General features: G+C 38.9%; 1 protein-coding gene across 1 annotated transcript in view; it reads left to right on the top strand.

Annotated features, from left to right (window-relative positions):
- Nucleotides 1-11,237: 11,237 nt before the first annotated feature.
- Nucleotides 11,238-25,671, top strand: part of LOC139737294 (neuronal acetylcholine receptor subunit beta-2-like) — a 50,368-nt gene continuing 35,934 nt past the window's right edge. The window contains exon 1 of the mRNA XM_071647969.1: nucleotides 11,238-11,658. Coding sequence (XP_071504070.1) covers nucleotides 11,583-11,658 — 76 coding nt within the window. The 5' untranslated portion in view covers nucleotides 11,238-11,582. The remainder of the gene's footprint in view (nucleotides 11,659-25,671) is intronic.

Raw genomic sequence — 25,671 nt, 5'->3', positions numbered from 1 at the left:
GTGTTGAGAAAAATCAAATCTGGAAAACAAAAGAGATAGGAAGGAAAACACTACATGAGCTGATTATGTAATATCACACGGTAAAAACTATACCAGGGCTACTTGTAAAACTAACTCTCATCCAGCATGAATTCACTGTCACAGACAATAAGCAAATGATGGAGAGCAATATAAGGCTACGTGCATCCAAGCACTTGCATCAATATAGAAATACAAGCAAGTGACTGAAATGGCTTGCATCAGGCCAGAAGTTGTGACCGATCACTCATTTTGTCAAGTCAGACTTGATAACTGAACTCCTTCAAGTTCAACCACATCATATTTCCCTTGAGAGCAATGTCATGCTCTGAATTCAGTTTCATTGAATAAACTGGGAGATACTTGTGTGCAGCATGTATTGTGCATCCCAATAAGAGAAAAAAAAAACATCAAATCAGGGACACTTTTGTTTTGTTCACACATGAAAAGATGAAGTCACCAAAGAACATTCCGCAGAATCATGAAAAATTGGTAGTTCTGTGAGTGCAGGTCTTTTCATCTTTTTTTTCCCCCCTTTTTTTTTGGTTTCATATTCTTCTTTTGGACATGTCACCAACAATGACCCAAATTTAACATTTTGCTTGTCAAGATATCAAGCTCCAAACAATCTGCAGCATGCCTACGAGAGCTTTTCAATAATAAAACACCCATTTCCATGAAATATTAGGTGCTTGTATTTCATTCTACTTGACTCAAATCTGGGGAACAGTTACTGGAGACAGCAGACAACAAAATGGCCTTTGCCATGGTATGTGTGTGTGTGTGTGTGTGTGTGTGTGCGTGTGTGCACGCGGGCATGTGTGAACATTAACACAGAATGAAAGTCAATTCCAAATTGTTGGAATGTTCTTGACAAAAATCCATTTTACCCTGCAAACTGCAATCTGTATAAATTGGACAAATACCAAATACTGAAATAGGCCTTCAGAGCTACATGTATGTTTTAAATTAAATATCAATTCCATATCTGGTAATGACATATGGTCTCAATGAATTGAGCAAATGCTATAACACATAATTCCGTGAAGCCAGACGCAGTCTCCACATAAACACATCCCTGACAATCAGAGATCTATACCGGTACACTACAGTCTACAGACCAATCTTTCACTCGAGTTAAAACCATTCTGACGGATTGCTCTCCTGGCAAATTCCGGTCATTGCATTGCATCTGTACGTAGACTTCTTCACATGTTCTTGCACCACACTTCACTGATCACTGTCTTCAGAGTAATCCATGTAAATCAGAATTAGATTTAGCTTTTTCCGTTCTTACTTGTCTTTAGCTACAAGTAAATTTAATTTACCATGGCATTGTCATGTCAAAAGTAAAACTAACTAAAACAAAGGTGTGTGGCAACAGTTGACACACTGTACAAGTTACAACTACAACTGTGTTCAGAGTAGAATAAAATAAAGAGAATCCTCATGGCGACATGACATAAATCTAGTTTGACTTTTATTAGTTTTCTACAAAATTTTTGAAGATATCATCGTGTCATCTCAATTAGAGCTGATGTTAAACCGAGCACGTTTTTCCAACTCGCCTGTGGTCAGTATTGCTGCCTGCAATCACACATTCACAGTTCATGCATGCAAATGCATGCTCATGCACATTCAGGGAGGGAGCACCACGAGCACATTGTGCGACTTGCATTGACCAGTAGGCCTACAGCACACACTGCTCAGTCGCGGCAACCATCATCAGTCAACAAAAGGTCAAAAGACATTGCAACAGGGAAGACAATATTACTCCAATGTAGCTTATTACTTTTACCACAATAAACAAAATAAAGAGAGGAGGTTCCATATAACAATCTCAACTCTTTCATCATACAATCTAAGATAATTACGATTACTCAGTGCTTGAATTGACTTACCTGAATAAATGCCCGAACTTAGGGAATTCTGTAGTGTGTCAATGCAATGTCGCGCGCAAATTCAGCTCTACACGTGAGACTTGCCCATTCACCGCTCGCCTACTATAGTCTCCCCTCAAGGCAATACAAACAATATAGGGAAGTCGTTGCGCGGAAGAACAGGCTGTTTCAACACAATGAAAATTTCCATAGCTTGACGAACTGCACAGCACAAAAACGAGCAACAAAACAAGAGATTTCTTTCTTCAGCTTATCAATATCCAAAGATATTTCCTCTTCTATCAATTTACTCACAAAAGCAAGCAGAAACAGATACAGAAAAAGATGGAAACAACCATGATTTGATTTTGTTATATAATGACTGTTCAAAACTATCAAATCGTGAAAACGTAGACCTATTTCAATCTTATGTCAAAGAATTCAGTGCAGTATATTGTTACGGCCTGGCCAGAATTTGATACAATTTTGAAAAACCGCTCCAAGTTGTGGGCGGTGGCATAGCAGGCGAGCTATAACAATGTCTATATTTTGACAATGTTTTTAAAAATATATTTTTGCAGTGAGTGATCACAGATCAGGAAAAGTATAATTATATGGATATAATTCCTCTGTAATCTGAGTAAATGACATGGTCATTATGAACCATTTGAATTTCACATCTTTTTACAAAGAACGACAAAGAGCCAAATTCAATTCCTAGTTAACAGATTCCCATGTTAACAGATCTTGACAAACCAAATTAAATCAAACAGAATAATCAAGTATAGAAGAATTAACAAAAAAGAATACGAAGTTGCAGAATTTTTATTTTCGTAATTATTGATAGTCATCCCTTGTAGACAATAAGGAACATTTGAATCGCCTTGGTGCGTTTTGTTACTTTTTGCAATAACCTAACGTTATAGGCCTAATCACTTTTATGAGGAAAGAGTTTTAGTCGACTGGGTCAATACATAATTTTACTGATATTGCTTTGTAATACAGACCAATAGGGTGCTGTAAGTTGATGTCACTGTCAGTTATTTTACAGCTCTGTAGAGTGTAACAATAAGTAGGCACATACGTGTACTTCTTCTGGTGAGCTTGTATACATTTAGTATTCTTGAAAAATGGCATACAACACACACACATACTGAAGCTTTTCGACATGCACTCATCAGAGTAAAATCGCATGAATGAACAGAACAGAAGCGAAGGAACCATAAGGAACCATAGGTCGCCATTTCGCCCTTATGGTTCCTTCGCTTCCTTTATATTGTTTCGTTTCTGGCTTTCTGTTCATTCATGCGATTTTACTCTGATGAGTGCATGTCGAAAAGCTTCAGTATGTGTGTGTTGTATGCCATTTTCAAGTTTTGTAGTACCAAACACTTATTCATTTAGGATTCTGCGGTTTTCCTTTTTAACTAGTCATTGTGATAAGATTTATGGTTGTTTTGGTCTATTCTTACTCCATTAAGTAGAGTCAATTTAAAATGAGTAGATTAAATCACATCAGGTGACATGCACACTCATAGGAGTCAGATCGAAAATGATGGCATTATCTTTTTACATGGACGACCGAGAGTAAGGCTACTTAAGAAAACTAGTGCGCATGTCACTGAATGGAGTTACAACGCATGCGCATATTGCGTCACACCATTCTAGCTTGTAGCGGTTTCTGTCCGTCCGAATCTTGTACAAGTTGAACGGAGACCGGACAAAAGATTTGGCAGCAGTCAATCGTCGTCTGTTCGTGCGCTCTTATCCCGTACGCGCAAGTTGATTGGGTTAGCGTTTCTCTTCAACGTCCCCTTTACGTCGAATGTTGAGCAAGTTTTCAGAATTCCACAACACGCTTTCATCGATAGTTGGAACAGTTTACTGCATACAGTGTTTATATAATCTACATGTATATGAAAACTACAGTGTAGTTGAGATGTGATGTCATCAACTAAGAACTCTACCACAAGTTGTGTGTGCATACACACACGTCCCCAAATATACAAGAAAAGGTATAGGTATACATGTATAGATAATATATCTCTGGCGAAATTCAAAGTGTCTTTTGTTTGTTTGTATTCTTAAGTCAATGATCAAGCAATTCACTGCAATAAAAACTTCTATTAGGCAGTGGCGGATCCAGAGGGGACGCACCGGGAGGGCGCCCCCCCCCCCCTTTATTTGTTGTTAAAACAAAATAAATAAAAAAAAATGAGATGAAACCCGGAAGTAGCACCAGAAATATTGTTTGCGCCCCCCCCCCCCCCCCCCCCCTTTACGGAATTCGTGGATCCGCCCCTGTTTTAGGGCAACATGCTCAAAAAAAAAAAAAAATCAGTTTTCAACATTTTGTTTTTCTTTCCACTCATTGTGCCCCTCTCTACATGCGGAAATTCCACAACAAATCGTAATGCCTGATCCAGGAATGTGTTAAAGACACCAGAACACAAAGGCCTACGGAATTCCTGATCGATCCACCCCTGGAGAAGTAATTTCACAAAAGCGGCTAAATCTTTTGACGATATTGAAAGAGCATCTAGGCCTATAGTAGCTCCCTAAGAACTGAAGAAAGCACTTATGAAGAATATCATGTTAATATTTCAGTAGCAGGGTAAAATGAAATGCCTGCTTTCAGAGAACAGCTTTCAGGAACATTTGTGAAGTTCCTTTGTTCCGTTACTGTTGAGGAAAACGTAACCAGATGAATGAAATTCGATTTTTTTTTTCCCCGAACTTGTTGGAAACTCGTGCAATGATATTGTATTCCTCTTCTCTTTCTTCTTCTTCTTCTTCTTCTTCTTCTTCTTCTTCTTCTTCTTCTTCTTCTTCTTCTTCTTCTTCTTCGTATCCTCCTCCTTCTCCTCCGTAGGCCTATACTCTCCTCCACTGATTTCGAGTCTTGTCCATTTTTTCTTGTCTCCATCTCCTACTTGTTTCCGGAGTCCCTTTATTCATTTTTAGCTGTCGCGGTACGCTACGGTGGTTTCGTAATTCTTCTTTTTTCGTGTCTCCAGATTTCGTTACAATCATTCACCCAATTAAAGGCCCATATTTATATCAAAGCTTTGAAGAACTCAAAGTTTTGATATTGTAATATATCATGCTGTTGAAATTAATTCATACACTCATTTAAACAATTTATGATGAAATTATCATTTCAGAGCTAAAAATAAGAAATAAATTAAACGTCTATCAGAAACGAATACGATATAAGAATAATTCTATGATGTTAGCTAAACGATCTCACACATAATTTTTCTTGTTCAAATAGAAACAGGATGAAATCTCACCATATGAAATCATTTTCGATGGCAATTACTATAATTAGTGAACGAAAAAATGAGGTCACAGTAAGCCATCCCTGTGTACAACATGCAAAACATGCAGTATTAAAATGGTAAGAAAAAAAGCTTTTCTCAGAAAAGATGATGTTAATTTGAACAATCGGTCATATTCCTCGTATAGGCCCTACGTGATATTGTCATATTGAGAGACAAAATGAAAAATCTGAAAAAGGAAGAGGCGTGATGATTTATCATAGCCGTACTAACCTAAAGAATACATAAGGTATCACCACTTTGGGTACCAGCCACTATTTTTTTTTTACCCCGGAAGTGGCTAAAAAAAAAAAAAAATAGAATGCAACCTTGAGCGCGGTAAGGCCTTGTGCTTTTTGCTTGTCAGGTGAAGACCCCCCCCCCCCCCCCCCCCCCTTTTTTTTTTTTTTTTTTTTTGAAAACGTGGTGCCGGCCATGCATAGTTTTAGTGGAATAGATAACGATGTATAGCCTACTTGTATCATAATTCATATAACATAGTAATTTGCGTGTTTGTGGGTGACTGTGTGTATGTGATCAAGTCTTCGGCTTGGGTGGGTTTTAACAGGAAAATAATTGTTGTTTGTTGTGAATCATAGCTGATTAGTAATACTGTCAATATCTAGTTTTCAAACATATCCCCAAAAATGTCATAATTATGAGCCAATTCGGTAACATCGTCATATAATTAGGCCTAAGGCTATATCGTTCAACCTGGGGTCTCGTGAAGGGACGGATAGCAAATATTGCAACACGTTGCGAAATATGAAATACATACGAATCCACAATGGATTCAAAGTAAAATGTGAATTCGCGATATATCTGCTTTTGCGATGATTTCGCGATGAATTGAAAAATGATGAACTGCGAATGTATATTCACATTCACAATAGCTTAAATTGACTGGTACAAAATGTATAATGAATGCAGGTGATTTTCATCATCACTACTATAGATTTTCGTGATCTGTCGCCCTCTAGAGGACGATGATTTATACTAAGTGCCACCAATTTTGGAAGTCGCCCAGTGCCTCGGTCGGTTGAAACTTTGAACCTTAACTTTATTTTAGTGCACGAGCCCCGATTGGAGTTTCATGCAATTTAATGCATATTATATCATTAGTACAACATGTAGGCCTACTAGCATTCAACTGCGTTATATCAAACTTTTCAGTGACAGAAGCAGAGGGGACGCACGGGGCGCGAGCCCCTCTTGTTTTGTGTGTGTGTGTGTGTGTGTGTTAAAAAATAGAAATAAAAAGGGAAAATAGGGAGACGTGATTTTTTTTTTAAAGGCGCCTCCCCTTTTCGGAATTCCTGGATCCACCCCTACTTTTTTTCCCATGGTTAATCATTTGAGAGTAATTTGTGTTATGCAAAATTAATACTTCGTACTATATACGCATAATCTTATGTTTATCATACTGAAATATATAGAAATACCGTTTTTGGTGCTATTACAGTGTACCCGGAATATAGAAATGCGCCATTTTGTTGGACCATTTTTGTTAAAAATGTATTCGGGTCTGTTGTTGTTGTTGTTGTTGTTGTTGTTGTTGTTGTTGTTGTTGTTGTTGTTGTTGTTGTTGTTGTTGTTGTTGTTGTGTTTGTTGTTGAACATTGTTGAACATTGTTGTTTAGCGCTGTAACCTTGTTTACAAGAGTTTGTTCCATTAATGAACAAAAGATATAAACATCTATGAAACCAATTCATTCTTTTTTCTATCTCAGGTCTCATAATGTAAATGAGAAGTTATATTCTGTTTATTATTAGAGGTAGAATTATTAGTGTCAATTTCTTTTATTTGATACATGAATGCTATATTATAGTAAAATTGTGTCCATTTCCTCAAATCTCTGTAACAAACCTTTTCGCAGTTATAATCAGTGATATATTAAGTAGCTATATCAGAAAACCCAGAACTTCTAACACAGATCAATCAGTGATTATCAAAAAAAGTGTTATTGCTGTCAAAATTATTATTATTGTTATTATCATTATTATTATTATTATTATCATTATTATTATTATTATTATTATTATTATTATTATTATTAATATTATTATTATTATCATCATCATCATCATCATCATCATCATCATTTAATTACGTCAAACCCATAATAACATTGATGAATTGCCATTGAGATAGTTATCGCCGATTGCCAAGATTTAGCCGCCAGCCCAATGTGTAAGACTGTACATCTTATACGAACGCGAAATGGGGCTCCACAACGCCGTACCGCAGGGAATAATGACAGTATATACCCCGGTGTATAAGATCATTCATACGTGTGAGTGCGTATGTGCAGCATGATCGTGATGATTCAAGCTTTAATTATTCTTGATTAAGCAATGACGCACACGGAAAAAGAAAAGAATTAAGAGCTGACTTTCGGAAAGTTTTCTGTTGCCAGACTAGTTTTCCATGATCCATCCATCCAAAGATGCATCTTATAGAGTTTGTATAATGACCACAGACTCTAGGAGATGCATTCACGCAACGAAATCTACTCACCTTTTGAGATTGTTGCCAAATGAACTAAGTTATAATAACAATCACTGTGAATTCGTTTAGTTTCTTTTCTTCTTCTTTTCTTTTTGTTTTGCGACACTGTATAATATGTGGAAAGCAAATTACTGGACCACAGACAATAAATCAGAATATTATGATAGCAATACCGGAAATAATATTCGTTATAATAATGAACCAGAGTTCCGTCATTCTTTCGCCTTTCGAAGATTTGTGTCACTGTATCACGCTGTTTGCATAAAGAAGCAACCTAATCGTGTTGTGTAAGGCCAGCAGACAGGCAATAGAACCCAAGTGACAAATATTCCCACATTTGGTTTTATAAAGCTTTATAATGGACTCCAATTCAGTGCAATTATATCTTTTTCATAAAATCACATTCAAAATATTGATGGAGATGTGTGAGTCAAAGGAGGAACTCACGCAAAAGCCCGGGGCTTGGAAATGGAGATCTCCTTTACAATTTATACAGTTTAAAATTAAAGTTTTGTCTAAATATGTATATTTAGACAAAACTTTAATTTTGAACCGTATAAATTGTGAAGGAGACGCCCATGTATACATAGAAATATTATGCATTAAAAAAACTTAGCATGTTCATAAAATGTTGTATGCCAAGTTTTAAACAGGAACGTTTGTGAAAGCAAGATATTAATCAGCGGGGTGACTGTGGTTCAGGTGTGAGTTTCTTCAATTTGTCTTCCTCTACTTTAATCTATACTGTTTCGTGACATTTAAAAGTCAAAGTGACGTGATAAAACACTGATGACGTCTATGCTTATGGAAGACACATTTTGCTCATAATAAACACTCGCTTCATTTTGCCAAAGTAGTGCAAACTACTACATGTTATATCCCTTTTTGTGCTAAGGACTTCGGGCAGTATGTGCAATGCTATGGGATTTTCTGTGCTAATCAGCACTCAAAGTACATAATAGGGTTAAGTGCCATCTGATAATTATCATGTTGCAGGATGACTCTTAGTGTAAGGTTTAAAGGCTCTCGCAACTTTCAGCCAGTGGATGACAATCGCATTAGCAGATTAGCAGACTATACGTGGTGGTCTTCTGTCGCGTTAGGTTTTACGTTGTCAAATGACAGGAGTGAACAGGTTAGCCATGGAATAGAAAAAAAGAAGAAAACAACAACAGCAAAAGCACGTATAGGCCTACTTATACGACTGGAGACGAAATACAATGATGATTGGCCTGAAAGGATCAGCTTTCGCTAGTGGAATTATAGGATTATAGGATTCTTTTTACAGGAGTGGTTGTCTGTAAGGATGGTGGCAAGGCTGGCTCTTTTTTTTTTCTTCTTCTTCTTTTTTTGGCTGCCTAATTTTGTGTAAACCATGTATGTGTGGTGTGTGTGTGTGCCTTATCCTATGATATTTCACATACCTCCATTCTTTAAGTAAGTTTGCTGTACTTTTTGTTTCATATCATCTCATTGCTATCAACTGAATACATGAAATAATACTTTGGCATGGGTTGCCATAAATACAGACTAGCAATTTTTCACTTTTTTTCTGTACGAAAATAGTTTTTTAAAAAAGCATACATTGTAGCTTATGTGACCAAAGTAGCATTTTTGTTACTTTGCAGGGTGTTACCATAGTTTGAATTATGTCTTTATTACTTTTCTGAATGAAATTGAATAATATGTGTCTACTATTGAAAGAAAAGTGCGTATGTTTGATTTTGCGAGTAAATATTAATGTGCGTAACAAATGAAAGTCTGTGTTCATGTTTTCGTGTGCCGGCTCTATTTTGCTTTTACGTGTGAAAACTGCCATAGAGCGGCTGTATCAAGCTTGATTAATTGCTGTATGTGTGTGTTGATAAATTATAGAGACAGTGAGCAAATATAAGAACATGGATGAGTGTGCTTTAACCGTAATGTCTTCTTTGCACATACTAGTAATGTGTCCAGTTTGTCGATGCGTGTGCGGTTATTGTGTTTCATAACTGTGCGATGAATGATGCATGACGAATAGCGATAAATAGTGTCTCATGTCCTGCGATTTTATGGTTCATTTGACCTTCAACGAACTGACATGATTTATATGCGAATAACAACAAGATGATATAGCCCGGGCTGTGCATAATAATCCTGTAGACGTCTCTTGATTTATGGACATATTCAGCTCATCAAAAGCGTTGTTTATTGGTTGCGTATCAAGCGGCTAAATCACATTATTATCATCATAATGATATAATTATCATCTACAATAATTACTAATTGGATTATTACTGGCATTTATGATGATTATTTATATCAAATCTTATTCAAGAAGACTGAACGCACCGATGAAAGTTTTAGCATTCGTGGAAGGAGTATCTCTGTGGCCTTATTAATTAGTTTTTTTCTGTCCATAGGTATGTCTTTCTAATCTGTTCACACTATTGACTTATTGTCACAGAAAGAGTCAATCGGAATGTTTTGAGAAGTTAGATTATAAACACAAAATGAAAAGTGGAATTAAGAAAGAAAAAAGAGGAATATAAGAATTATTTTAAGAGATGCAAGCCATATGGAGAAACGATTAGCTCTTTTACCTTCACTTTAACCTCATGTCATTTGTGGATCAGAGAGTATTTTCTCTACGTCGTCCTTCACCAGGTCGAGTGTTTCAGCTTGATCGATTACGGTGGAAACTAATTAAGAACTGGTACCTTCGGTAATCAGATTATGAGCCATCTTTAATGTAACATAGTTTGGTGTGAAGTTGTTCCGTGGTATAGTGTTCCTCGAATCCAACACCATCGATAGTGTTTCTGCATGATCTCTCTCAGAAGTGGGCAGCTTTTGTCCGGAAACATTATTGAAAAGGCAGCTTAGCAAAAACGCGGATGACGAGTTCGGACGATGCAAAGTGTGCTGCCGCCCCCTTTAGACTCGACGATACGCAGTGTTGAGCACGAACAATCTCCATGCCTTGTCGGTGATGCGTACGATGCGAGAGCATCCTCACATGCGACGCATTGACGTGCGTACGAGAAGCTTGATCGCACTCGTGAAAAAAACATGGATACGGTAGCAGCCGACAGCGACGGGAAGGGGGCAGGTTTGCCCTAGACCCCCATGCCTTCTACGAATCGGCAGGCCCAACATGTGCTCGATCATGGATTAACAACTTTTCTTGGAGAACAAATGGTGGGATACCGGCAGCTGCCCTAGAATTCAGCTGCACACGACAGTTCCTCTGGAGAAATAGAGCCTGGAATTTGCATCAAGTGGAAGGTGGTCGGTTAATCATCGTCAGCGTCCCCGGTAGTCGCGGCGTCGCGTTCCGTTGCTTCCCCGTCTACATCACATTAAAAAAAAAAGAAGAGAAAAGCAGAAAAGGGTTGGCGTTAAGGGGAGGGCGACACAAACCCCCTGAGTGGAGAAGGCCTCCCCCCCCCCCCCCCCACCCTGGGGAGTATCTGTCACCAAAGGAGCTTTGGTAACATCAATGTACGCCTTGCGGTGTATTGACCTGGTATTGGGTTCGTGGCATCCAGCTTGTTTTAGCCGCCTCTGTGAGCCAAGAACTGGATCGGATACCTAATCTCAAGTGAGAATTCTTGTGACACCTTTCCTTGCTGCACCTACGTCGTACAAGCAGGCGACACTGGTTTGAATTGCGTGAGTGACCTAAATCATACCTGCTGGAGTTGCTACCCCCATTAAGCTCCATGTCAAAGCCTCCACAACACGAGGTTGACTCCACGAGTCTTGGTGGCCATTTTGTGTGAACGTTAAGGGTTTCTAAAGGAAAGGAGGTCGGAGACAGGAGAGAAAGAAAAGGAACGAGAATCGGAGGAATAAAGGTGATACTAAGGCAACATGTTGAGACCACTCCACAAGATGACCGTCTGGTGGTTACGCAGCGCCTTCATTTACATCTCTCTGTCTATTACAGGTAAGATATTCTTTTTGCCATCAATCGATACACACTGAAACAACTCGAATTCATATCTATACGAGAGTCCGGAGTAATATTACTCTTAACGTAGCGCGCTGTCTGCCGTTGGTGACTGCGTATATCGGCGACGAAAAGTTTCCGATGTAACACTCATTAGTAAATGCAGAAGTCAACAAGTGAAATGATAGAAAACCAAGCGGGGAGTAATGAGGTAGGGCCAGGCTTGAATGATATAGGGATAAATGAATGGAAAGGGAACAGATGAAACGAAATTGGAGAGAGTGGTTAGCCTATATTATATCATAATCATAAAGAGATAGAAAGTGTGCAAAATGGTATTTGAGTTGCAGAACGATAGATGTCACCAAAAAGTATGGAAGTATCAAGTGTACCCAGTCAAGATTGAATTCTCATATTGTAACAATAGATTACAAGAGTCCATTCGCCTATAAGTAAAACTTAACGAGGTAATATTCGGTGTATACTACAACAATATTCCAAAAAGAACTTGTAGACGCTTCATAAAGAAGAAAAGTTCATGGAGGTCAAAGGTATGCTGCCCATGTATCCCTACATGTTCACTGGGTACGAATAGTGTATACGTACAAAAATGCAATTTTCCAAACGATAAGAAACTTGACAAGGAATGTGACAGTTGTATTAACGGTTAGATATAATCATGCATGATCTCATATCATAATCATGTTTTCGTATGATTTTTATGGCTGTCGCAGCTGGTGGTGATGTGATGATGCTGATGGTATTTCCTTTGTTTTTGTTTGTTTGTTTTTGCTGTTGTTGATGATAGGTGACGTCATCTTATAATTCTTTATGATTGTAATCTTCCAGGGATCGTTGTTTCTGGGGGTCCTATACACCCCTCCCCCTCCCTCCCCTTCCCTTTCCCCTCCTCTTCCAACAAAGCTCTCTGATGAACCTTGTGAACTCTCTTTTGATGGTACTGCAGAACGTAACCGACTGTTAGGCCCCGACAAGAAAACTCACCAACTTTAAACATCTTTAAACATCTTCAGAACTTTTATGATACACACTCACTGATATTGAAAGTTGAGTATCGATCCAACATTTTGAGAAGCATGAACTATAGAGTTTGCTTGGTCGAATCCGTTCAACATTCATCGAGAGATAAATGACACGACCTTTGATGTCATGGCAATAGAACATTTTATCAACACGGCTTATAGTGTCTTGAAAATTGGGGACAATACCCGGAGTAAAATGAGGCTCAGTTGATATGCAAGACAAATCTTATCAAAGCAACAGGTGAAAGATTTATTCCTCGTGGCTTACGCTACAGTTAGCTGGGAGATGACACGTGGAAAATCGCCTCGAAAAAAGATAGATGAATAAATGAAAGTGAAACCAAAGGGAAAATATCGCATCTCTCGATTGGAAAAAAAAAAACGCTGGTTACTCCTCATAATTATTCTGTGTATAAGTCTAGCAGTGACACAAGATGATTTCAGGAAAGAATTAGCAGAAATTTTCAGCGAGATGCGCTTAGCACGATGCAGACGTTATAGGGAGAAACGACATGAACAAAGAACTCTCATATTCACAAGCTAAAAGGATAGCTGATGAGTGGCCGCCTCTTAAAACAAACAAACAAAATAATAATAAGTGAAAGCAAGGATTTCTTTTTTATAGTGATAGTGCCCTCACTTTCACTGATCCTTTCGATTGCGTCCTAAATGCGATTATGGACACACCTCCTCCGTACACATTCTCTCTCACTTACGCACACACTTTTACACAAAAGCAACTGCTATACTATGCTAGCACGTAACGGCAAAATCTTACACCCACGTGCATGATGACGTCACATATATGTGCCTTTTCTTTTCTCTTTTGTTTTTCTTCTGAAATCTATCTTCGGCAATGCAGAGAATGCACGTTGCCACTACAGATACGATATCATGATAACAGATACTGTACACGAGGAGGAATCGAGTATCCATGCATACTTTGCATTATTTTGCTATACTTGCGTTTTGTTTTTTAGGAGTTCAGCGATTGAGTGTCTATGCTAGACATGCTGATTGCTTTGTTTGTGACTCTGTTGTTTGCTTTTTCTGTTGGTTTCTTGTTATCGAAAACTACAAATAGTAGGTTAAAAAAGGGATTTGTGAGAGCAAAGCTATTTGTCGATAATCTTTATACATGCTTAGGTCAAAAGAGGATCATGACATATTACGTTCAAGGTTTATATGAATGTGTCTTTGCGACAAAAATATTTTCTAGTTTTCCTCTCATTATTATGCTGCATGGTTAGTGCATGATTGCGGATCATGTTGCGTACATAACGAGAGAACAGCGGACATATAGACGATGGGTTTTGCATGGGGTGCTATAATAAACCCTTTTCAGCGGAAGCTCCGCGCTAAATGTGGATGCGGGGTCAATTGGTATTTTTTGTGAACATTATTGTGGCAACTCGTTGCCCATATTGTTTTGGATTTCGTTCCTCCATATAAACTACTTCCTCACATTTATGAATAGAGCAATTATTGAACATTAACCGTCGCAGGATCTCTAGTTGAAAATGCCACTGACATACATGATGTTTACTTGTTCGTGGTGATCTCAAATTTATGTGAGGGAGAAGGTAAAGTGATAAACCAATATCTATACCTCCCCTCCCCCTCCCCCACACCAAGCCACAGAGCCAATTATTTCTTTATGACTGTCATAGAGCGATTCTCCACACACATCGCTAACAGCCAGTGTTGCCCCGAGCCCTTAAAATTGTATCCAACGGGTTTGATGTTGGAGTGAAAAGGACCTCATTACTCTTATTTCAATTATCATCTCTTCGTCTGTCTCTTCCTCTCTTTCCCTTAATTTGCTCCCTTCATCCTTCTCTCTCTCTCTCTCCCTCTCTCATCTTCTCCCTCTCTTGCTCTCTCTTAAACATTCCTCCTAACTTTGGTGATCAAATCTTTAATGATTTATAATACATGAATGAATCAGATTTAGCCTAACTGATATAATTATGTTGATATACTCCTCGGCATGAAACATTGTGAAAGGTGAGTAAAGAAAAAGAGGGACACGTTGTAACAGTAATTATTTTGAGTGAGATTTGCTGAATTCCACGGACTGCCTCCTTATTCCGAATATTAATGATAATGATGATAATAATGATAATAATAATAATAATAATAATATAATAATAATAACAATAATAATAATAATAATAATGATAACACTTACATAGCGCTTATACATGACGTTTCTAAACGCAGTAATATATCTAAATAAAAAGGAAAATATTACATTAAAAATATAGCATTATGTACATTATAATATACCAACAACAACGAAAATTGGGATTGAGTAAAGAGATAAGTTTTCAGCAATGATTTGAACTTATCAACACTTTCAACATTTCGAATATAAAGAGGGAGTTTGTTTTAAAGAGATGGAGAATTGACAGAAAAAAAACCCTATCACCATAACAGATAATTTTATCCTATCAAAGATACCCCTTTCGCAGTAATAACGACAACATAGTGAAATATTTCAAGCATGTCATGGAATGCTAGTCTGAGATGAGTTTAATCGACCATTAAGAAGAGTGTCCTACTTACCACGATGGAGGAACGAGATGATTCAGTTGCTGCGTCCTTGAGGAACATAGATATAAGTGTTCAACACTGGTATGTAACGACTTTACATTACAAACTTCTAATTTGCTATACCATGTTCATCATCAATGAGTGTAAATAAGAGGTCACAGCACTATATGCCCTGGCCTCGTCATCATGTGTGGATAAGATGTCGATGTTTTGCAATAGGAATTCATAACAACGAAGCTTTGTGGTTTCGTGCTAAGAGGGCGTGGCTGATAATCTTCTTCGCCCTATATTTTTTCTCTTTTTTGCAGAGAATTGAGAGAGATACAGAGAGAGAGAGAGAGAGAGAGAGGGAGGGAGGGAGAGATATCATGTAGGCCCTACTCACAATGTAGAATTCAAGAGTGCTTGTTTGAGTTTGTAGAGTTTGAAGTAAAGTAAAACCTTTAATACTGATAACAATGATAATAATGATAATGATAATGATAATGATGTTAGTAATAATGATGATAATAATACTACTACTACTAATAATAATAATAATAGTAATAACAATTATATTGTTATTATTATTATCATCATCATTATTATGATCATTATCATTGTTATTATTGTTATTACTATTATTATCATCATCACCATTAGCATTATTAGCATCACATTTATTCATTATCAAAAACGTGCAATATTTGTACCAAAGATAAGAACGTGGTTTGTCTTATACCAACGATGTAATAGCCGAGATCTATCCTTCTGATATAGAAGGCCCTGTCATAATGCTAGTTCGCTATTATACCCAATAAAAAAACACATATATAGACAATAACAACCAAATCACAATATTATTTCCTTGTGCACGAGGGATATGAAAGTTTCTAGGCTGGTGACGTCACTACTCCTTGGACAAGATGGCTATTTTGAGATTCCTCCGTAACATGGAGACGCCATGTTCGATGACCTACTGACATTCAAACCGTCGTAGCTTTCTTAATGTCTGCCCGATTTCTCTGATCAATTCGCTGTGGCTCTGATGGCGAGTCCATTCAAAACAACATTCTCTCCGAGCAAATTGCTACCTCTATCTGTAATGTATCCTTCTACTTTAGATGCCCTCATCTTCACACACACACACACACACACACACACACACACACACACACACACACACGGGAACAAACACAGACACACATACTGTACATGCAACCACATTCCGGTGACATTCGTCTATTTATATTACTAGTATACTAAAAGTACTCGACATAACGATGACCACAGAAAAGCCGAAGGTGACCGTTGGCGTTTATGAACATTCTCACGTAAAAGGCAATGTCAGCGCTGAATAGTAATCGTATGATAATCTTGATGGTGCCGGTGATGATGGCAACATGTATAAAATACTAGGAGCATTGATGAGCTCCTTTATGCTGATGACGTAAAATTTTTCATGGATTGTGGTTTTCATTCCGTAAGGCGGGGGATGTCATCTCCCTATCAACGGCAAATTAATACAAAGCTGATTGCAATCGTACTTTGGATCAGAATTGGGAGTCAAATACAGTACTCTAAACTCTAAAGTAAGTATCTTAGTGTGTGTGTGTGTGTGTGCGAGTGTGTAAAACAGCTAACGCCTTCTTTATCCCCTTCTACAAATTACAAGGAATGCTGACGTGATGTTGACAGAATGGACTTTGCTACACCTTATACACACAAATCGTGGAGAATATTTGGTGATAGGTTGACATCAAAAGGATTCTTACAAAGTCCGTGTGTTTGTGAGTGTGACTGGGCCTCCTTGCCCGACAAGTTGTGTTCTCTTTATTTAGTATATATTATTCATTCCGCTTCTTAGAGTGTGCTTGAAGAAATATTCTATATCACTGGAGAATTCTATGAGAAAAGGATAGGAAAAGTCTCAAAGCTCTATATCACGAAACGAATCCCTTTTCTCTATCCCGAAAGAAACCCTAATTCTCCCCTTCCATTAAAGAAGCATCTAGATTATACCTTACTAAGTATTCTTTTTTCCACTGTCAGTATGTAAAACCTCCAGCATGTTGCACAGCCCACTCAAGTTGTCATCCTCGATGAGGTGGTACCTGTATCATCATATTAATCAATACCTAAGCAAGGTCTATCTCCAAGGTAATTATGAGCAGCGTGGGTGAAACAGCGAATAACATGTCAAGCGCACCTCAATACGTTGAACCATCTGATACTGGGCAGTATACTGGTGTTGGCTAAGGCTTCCACTACAAAACGCATAAGTATACCTCCTGAAACGCGCAGATGGCCACATTGTGGCGCCATTTTTTTTTCCGGGTGTTTTTTTTTATAATCTATTACAGAATGTAAGGAAATTTTTTTTCATCGACTTACAAAGAACAAGTCGTGAATAACAATGAATTAATATCTATAAACACTGATGAGTTATCCTTATAAAGTATGAGTACTTTAATTGCTGCTGAACCTTCCAAAATCATACTCCATAGAAACTAGCATACAAGTAACAGCCCAATTCCATTGAAAATATTAGTAAGTGTTATTATTTCAGCAAGTACATGAAGATAGCTAACTTTACCAGCTTTCAAACATAGATCGATGCTGCTATTAGCATCATCTTAGCTGACATGCAATTGCATTCTTATATATAGGCATAAAATGTTTGCAACATTTTCATTTCCTTAGCTTGATATACATGGAGATTTAATTTTCTAACATTAACAATCATGACAAGAAAAGAAAGGCGTATCCGACAGAAAAACAGGATTCTATTATCTCATAAAAGTGCGACCTGATTCCAGAGAAAATGTTTGATTTCTCATCGCCCAATGGAGGGAGATCAGAGTTCGCAAAATGAATGTTCAAAAATACCTGAGTGCCAGGGATATTCGCTCACAGCGTATCACCTGGCGGTCGCCCGTTCATCCCAACCTTAATGCAATTATGGCCAAATAACACCTCGACCCTATTAGATGGGTCATGTACGACAGCGGTTCGGACTCGACCGCGAACAAAGCCCATTAAAGTTTGCTCTCTGCTGACTTCGGAGGTCGTTCATTTGGCGCCTCACGATAGAAGATGATGACGATAATTCGTTTCTCTCAGCTATCGACATCGGTCACGTGATCACATCTATAGTAGGGACTGAGTAGACTGTTGAGCTTCTCAGGCATAAAGGACGCCAGAAAATAACGTTGAAAGCCATTCTGGCAATTTGTTTGTTTAGAGAAACAGGATTTCTATCTTTGTTTGATTACTAATGTTGATTGCTGCAGCTGTTGATCAACATAATGTTGAAAGAAAACAAGCCCATGCATCTCTTGCCTCTTCAGATAATATTGCTTGTATCATCATGCATGGACGGTTTCAAGACCCTGTATTATGCCCGCAGATATCTAAGTTATCCAATAGCAAAGAGTTGTGTATTTACCATGCCATGTTTACAGAGTGTTTTTAGATATACGGCCAATCATCTTAATTCCTGCATTTTTACAATGACAACATGAAAATGGAGCAAGCAATATAGAATAAAACACCATGTGTCTTGTTTAACGTCAACTAAGAAACAAAAAAAAAGAAGGAGATGAAGGCGATGTAGGAAATTTGACGAAAGGGAAGAATCCAGACATAGCGGATAAACCTTCGGGTGTATTGACATAAAAGAACAACAAGAAGCGAAAAGAAAAACAAAAGGAATGGAAATATATAGTAATTAGTTTGTATTTTCAAATCAGAATGTATAAACAGGTCCACGGTATAAAGAAAACAAATAAACAAAGTGACATACACGCAAGGCTGCAGTGTGCCTGTTTAGTGTTGTTATGGAGTACATACAGAAAACGAAGCGCGGTTTACTCGGGCGAATAAAATCGAGAAAATTCGTAACTCGATTTTAGCGATGAGTGAGTATCGTCTGCCACACTCGACCCTCTCAATTCGCACTGCGAGTTTACCGCGCGTTCGCACCTAACGCAACCTCACTTCCACGCTGCTCTGCAAGACTTCGGTGCTCGGCTCTCTCGTGTTGTCACGCCGTGACCTGAGATGGTATTGGGCTGGAATAATTCAATGATCGCACATCCTCGCCACCAGTTTGCCAAAGAAAGGGAAGATGCTGCGAGTGATAAATTTGATCATTTCGCCTGGTCGCTCGTCACCAGCCGTCTCCGTCGTGTCTACTCACGTCAAAACTCCGGTCTTGTTTCCGCTTCATACCCTGCTTCGCTAAATAGTATGCATACCAACACTGAAGAGAGAGAGAGAGAGAGAGAGAGAGAGAAAGAGGGGAAAAAAACAGCAACAAAACACCGGCTACAAAATCTGCCCCAAACATGATTTCACACTTCCACCCCGATGGGTCTGACGCGGGTTAACACGAGTCAAGTTATACGTTATTCCCCGTCGACCTCCAACCTCACCGCACCGCCCGCCCCAGTGAAGATTCATGATACCAGTACCAGGCTCGGCGATACGGTGCAAAAGCTTTCGCCCTCGCAGCCTAATTTGCATAAAGTAAACAATTTGTTTACCCTATACATATGACAGTACGTTGATACACGCCATGAAGTGACCTGTACTTGATCGAAAGAATACATATACACTTACAATAAATTGCTTGATTTGATCTTGCCTGAGCCACCGATTGATTTGAGCACAAACTGCGGAAAGAAGTGTTTTGTTTCTTTCTTTCTTTCTTTCTTTCTTTCTTTCTTTTATGATTGAACAGTGAAGTGCTTGTCTCTTGATTATGTGTAGCCTACCTGAACCAGTCATGGCGCGTGCTGTTTCACGAAGGCAATTAATCATATCGAACTGGTATCATTAAATGAAAAAGAAGACCCATTTTGATCGACATTTTGCAGCGCGGCAAATTGAACTCATTACTACATCGTCTTCTAAAACGTTGAGCCCCTCAATCGATGAATTGGTGCTAGAGCTAAATGTATTCAAGTCAAAGCTTTAGAAAAATAATATCAACGACATTTCGCTTAGCTGTGTAAGACTATCCTGGTGTCGGAAGGCAGTCTATCTATCAATCGACTAGTTCATTCATGCTCAATATCTCGTGCAATGTAATCGATATCAGAGGTGTTCTTCCTCCGTATTGGCAGGGTAAACATGTAGGTGTGAAGAATCCATTATGATATCACCATTGAAAATCTAAGTCACTGGATGATAAGATAATCTAACTACTGGGCGGAAAACCGAATTGTGTTTACTATCCACTGCATGTAGAGTGCATGGGGACACTGTGTATGGAGGCATGGGTAAAGCTCTTGATTTTCGATCGGAGGTCTCGAATTCGAATCCCGTCGAGTGACTTCGTCCTTGGCCGAGACGTCATATACCTATACCACGTCCCTCTCGACCAGATGTATTTGTTTGTTTGTTTTGTTTGCACATTTCCATCTGTGAAGATGGCTGGATAGCCCAAATTCAGCTATGTTAAGCTGGTCTTCCATAGGGTCCAATTGGATGTGAGGTGGGACCACTTCACCGGGTTAAACACCCTGCTCTTTAATTGAGATGAATGAATGAAGCGGGATCTTTTACGTGCATGAGTTGTGACTCTCTCATACACGGGACCTCCATTTTATGTTCTATCCGATGGACAGAGTGTTTTGCTTTGGGGGCGGTATGCTTACACACAACATTGCTCAGTCCAGACTTGGGTTCGAATCCGGGCCCATAGGATCGTGAGGCAGACGCACTACCGACTGAGCCAACTCACCGTCCTGTATGAATAGGTGATAGGCAACACTAGGGTATAGTAGGAATGGCATGCATGCAGGCCCTCTGGTACATATATATTGCTGCAGTGACAACACTGAAGCCCTGCGGCACTGGAGATGCTACCATGGATGAAGAAGGTCGTTAGTACTTCCCAATTCTCGGGTTTTCTAATCTAGCAACAATGTCACTACTCGAGTGCAAAGTTGGCATTTCTCGGCTCCCCTTGCATACCTCCTTGGTCGGACACGCTCTTACCCAGATGTATTGTGGTAATACATTTGATTATACATTCGGTACCCAAAGAAAAAGAAATAGGAAAGGAAACTGGTTCTCCGACCATTAGTTTATGTCCAAACATAGAGTATTAATGCTATGCAGTTGGTTTGTCTTCGGGCTGCTCGTCGATCCTCAGCCGATGGACTTGCGCCCCATCCCTCAGAGAGGCCGGTTCAACTCTGCCAAAGTACTCGCATGCATAACCGAGACAGTTGCTGTCGTGTTTTATCTTTTTATATCTGTATAATAACCTACTTACGTCAACACTACCTTGTGCGTAAGCACTGGTAAGGTTAGGAGCAACATGACGACGTTCTGTATGTGCATGTTTGGTCTCATAAACAGAGGTCCATCTATAAAACTTTATGAAAGTTATTTCAGATTGTCGATTGTGCCGTTATTCAAAGGTTGTAAGTTACCTGCAGTGTGCGATAGATGACCCGGTACCCCACACTCGCACGTTTTCTGTGTGAGGCCAATATTATGGTATCCACGTTTTTCTCTGACTTGATCAACGAGAGGGGTGCCATTGATGCCACCCATGATGTACTCTATGGTGAGGATGCGTTCCCATAGCAACCCAGGCAAGTGTTGTCGTTGATGTTTTGTTTTGGGTCTTCGTTAATGTTTTCTTTTCCAATATCCATTCAGGTAAAGGGAAAAAGGGAAACATAGCTTCTGATAAATACATTCAGGGGAACTTGAAATGATATGGACGCAGAGTTTAGATGATAAACGTCCAATAATTGATACAAAACTCACTATTCTTCTATTGTGCTGTATTCATCTTGATCAATGCTATCAGATGATATACCAAACTATCATCATGGTGTCTAGTTAAAGCGTCGGTCCAAGGAAAAAAAGTATACCCTGCAGCAATATTTCCATGAAAGGAGGAAGTAATCTGTAGTTGAAAAGTTTTTCAATTCACCCTGTTAACTTCTTGAACAGTGCACTCAGCTACATTTTCGCAAGGCATATATCCATGTCCGGAAAATAAAATCCCTTTGTAAAAGCATCTCCTGAAGGGGACAGTTGCATTTGAAGTTCCATATCCCTTGAGATTTCCTAAATCCAATACTTTAAGAACCATCTTAATGATTTCATGACATCGTTATTCTTGCCATTCCTGTTTGTCTTCAAATATATATCGGCGGCGCATACCAAACAGAAGTTGATGTGTTAATTATTAATTCCACTCGTACGCATTACATGACATTGTATTGCCTCATTCGTGATGCGGTCGGTATAGTCGAAACGCCCCTTCTTCAAAATACTCTCGTAAACGGAGCGTGCATAAAAGGCGAATATCGATTTTCAAATTACAGCTGCCATTCGATCTACTCTTAAAATCCTTCTGTGAGCCCATTGTGAGTGTTATTTGCTCTGCGATGATAGTTATTGTCATGTCTCATTGAGACGACTTCTCTGTCATTCGGTCGCATGGATCTTATTACAATTCCAATACTATTAAGAGTCTTTTTTTATCAATTGCTCTTTCTCTTTTTCTCTTTTTCATCTCTATCTCCCCTCCCTCCCCCTCTCTCCCATAGACCTTCCCGCACCATCAGTATACTGTGAAATAAATAGTGTATAGCAATACCTCACTGCGGCACTTTTAACTGACGGTTATGAATCTTTTTTGAAACTCTTCTTTCCAACCGAGACATACTGATGTGTAAAATAGAGCGATGTTGATAGGAATATGGGTTTGATATCGATATAAAGATGACTCAATTGATTTATTTGATTGATATGGGCAAACTGTACTTTCAACTTTTTACATAGACATCGTCATGACATTTCATCATGTGCAAAAAGATGACTTCAACAAGATCAACGTGTAGAGAATAAAATGACCTCCCCGCCTCCCCCCCCCCAAAAAAAAAATAAATCATGACTATATTTCATTTACAAATATTTGTATTTTGGCAGTTTAATAATTATTATTCCTTAGATGTCTGTAATGTTTCATTTTGCAGGGAGACAAAATGGTTCTCAGTACGATTTCACAAAAGTAGGCGACAGTGTTCGATCGATGTAAAGATTCTGATGACAAGGAGTGGTTTCGATGAATCATGTTGTTTGAACAATGAGGATGTCATCCGTCTTTGTCGATTAATTTGTAAAGGCGGTGTTTTGAGCTAATCTTGAGGTGAATCTCCTTGTACACCGAAATAACTTAATCGATTAAACAAACGTCAGCGGTGGAATGGGAGGAAGGTAAGCTGTGGGTAGAAGTGGGTAAGAGCAAACCGATAACTTCGACGACTCCTGGCATAGAAGCATGGAGCTAGTAAGAGTAGCTCCATGCTGGAAGGTAACTCAGTTGAGCCGTGACTTTCTGCAGATTAATTGCGCGAATTCCGAGAAATATAATTACTTCTCTGCTCAAGTGTGAATGTTTGTTTTGATTTATTTTATTGTGGCGAGTTATTTAGGTTTTAAAAAGAAAAGTCTTTGGCATTTCTACTCCGTCTTGTTCTGTTTCATCATATATCATACTTGGCATAAATCAAACGTCCTTATCAATATTCCGTGCTGTCACAGTTTCCGGGTAGCAGATCGAGGTGCATGAACACGATGAAAGGTTGTTGAATACGCAATCAAGTGATTTTGTTGAGATTGGGTTTATTTCAGCTCTCTCACAAAGTCCGCCTCCAGCACATCCATTATTAAATGAAAAAAAAAATGAATTTATGTTTCTTGTGTAATGCAGGTTGATGTAGAGGGGTACATTAGTAGCGAATGATACCGTACATTACTCCTTAAACCGTGGCCTCTCAGTGATATTTCAAGACATGACACCGTTAGGGACTCGTTATTTTGACAGAGGTAATTTACCAAAGTGTGACTTGGTTCGTAAACAGCAACAGAAAATCCTGATGATAGGAAAAAACGGTGTTTACGTTGAGCGGATCAACTTTGGCCACTGGCCAAACAGATGCAAATCCGCGATGTATCCTTTCGGTTTTTGAGATGGTATTATAGCTTGGTGATATTGACGATGATAAAGTCTTTTTCTACAATATGTTTGAAAAGTCTTTATTTGTCCAGACTATGAAAATGTACTTGTTTTACAATTCACTCTCAACAACATCGCACGGTTTACACACGTTGGTCAGAAAAAAAAAAAACCCTGAAGTGTGAACAGGTCACATCGTACTAACGAATGTGACACTGTGGCAAGTTGGTGACACTGGGCTTCAATGTATGACACGCCACATTCCACTTTCTCTCCCGCCCCAGAGTGTTGGAACACCTATATGAGAAGGAAATTATAGGCAAAATGTGATGAGTTCCAACGGGGAACTATCACGTGCACACGCTGCGACAATCTCTGTTCCTCGTCAAACAATGGGCTCGCCCCGCACGAATTTCTGCCCGGGGGGTCCAGCCATGATTTCGTATGACCAGGGAGGTGGCCACCTCTCTGTTATGACATGTATTACACCCAAGAATTATTGTATCTCTGTCCAGTCATAGTTCAGACTGAACACGTGACACATCATATCACACCACATCGTTCGCTGCCCTTCCCTCTCGGTCAACCCGTCGATAATCGAAATTGCAGGCGACTGTCTTGTTGTTATGACTATTATTCCACCGAAATGGAAGTTTAATTGTCCAATCTGAGCCAATTAAGTCGGAGTTCAATCCCAATAAAAGTCTACCTACCGCCCGATGATTATCTTTGGCCACTTCTTCCATCAGTACTAGAAGAAAGGAATGCCAAGCGGCCGTCGCTTTTTATTTCGTTTTCTTTTCAGCGCGACCCTACAACTTCTGTCGCTTTGGCGACCGGTGCTCATGCAATTACACGCCAAAATTGCCCCAGTAAATTACCATGCGAAATTGCTTGTGTGTTTCGTCTCATCGGGTTCGGGCCCCGGTCTAATCAAGCACAACAAGTCCTAATCAGAATATATTGCGAACCAACACATCGCAAGATCGTCTCTTTCTTGGAGAACCAAAGGGATGCCTTCCAAACGGATTACATATTACATTATATTGCATGACTTACTGGTGTGTCTCTACGAGTAAAAACAGCACGCTTTCAGTGTTAAACGTTGTCAGTTATTTCTTCATTTCCACGTGTCACTTAACTGGATGCATGTCAGATTTCTCCTCCAACAGTTGATTAAAATCACCGTTTTTACACACGCGTAATGAAATTTCTGTGTACATGTACGGGTTTTTTTAATGATCTCGTGAGTATCATCTTTCGGACACAGTATACTTTCAAAATGATATGTCTTTATTCTGTATATCAACATTTTGACAATGAATTCATATCTTAGAGAGATCATTTTGAGAACGCAGTGGTGATTCTTTTTCAACAACAACGAAATAGCAACACACACACATACACAAACAGGCCCGTAGCCAGGGGGGGTGCGTCGGG

The sequence above is a fragment of the Diadema antillarum genome, unplaced genomic scaffold (assembly GCF_040938485.1).
Source record: "Diadema antillarum isolate AM-2024a unplaced genomic scaffold, OU_Dant_1.0 seq00000688_RagTag, whole genome shotgun sequence".
Taxonomy (NCBI): domain Eukaryota; kingdom Metazoa; phylum Echinodermata; class Echinoidea; order Diadematoida; family Diadematidae; genus Diadema; species Diadema antillarum.
The sequence above is the reverse complement of the archived record's forward strand: the minus strand, read 5'-3'. Positions and strand labels throughout refer to the sequence as shown.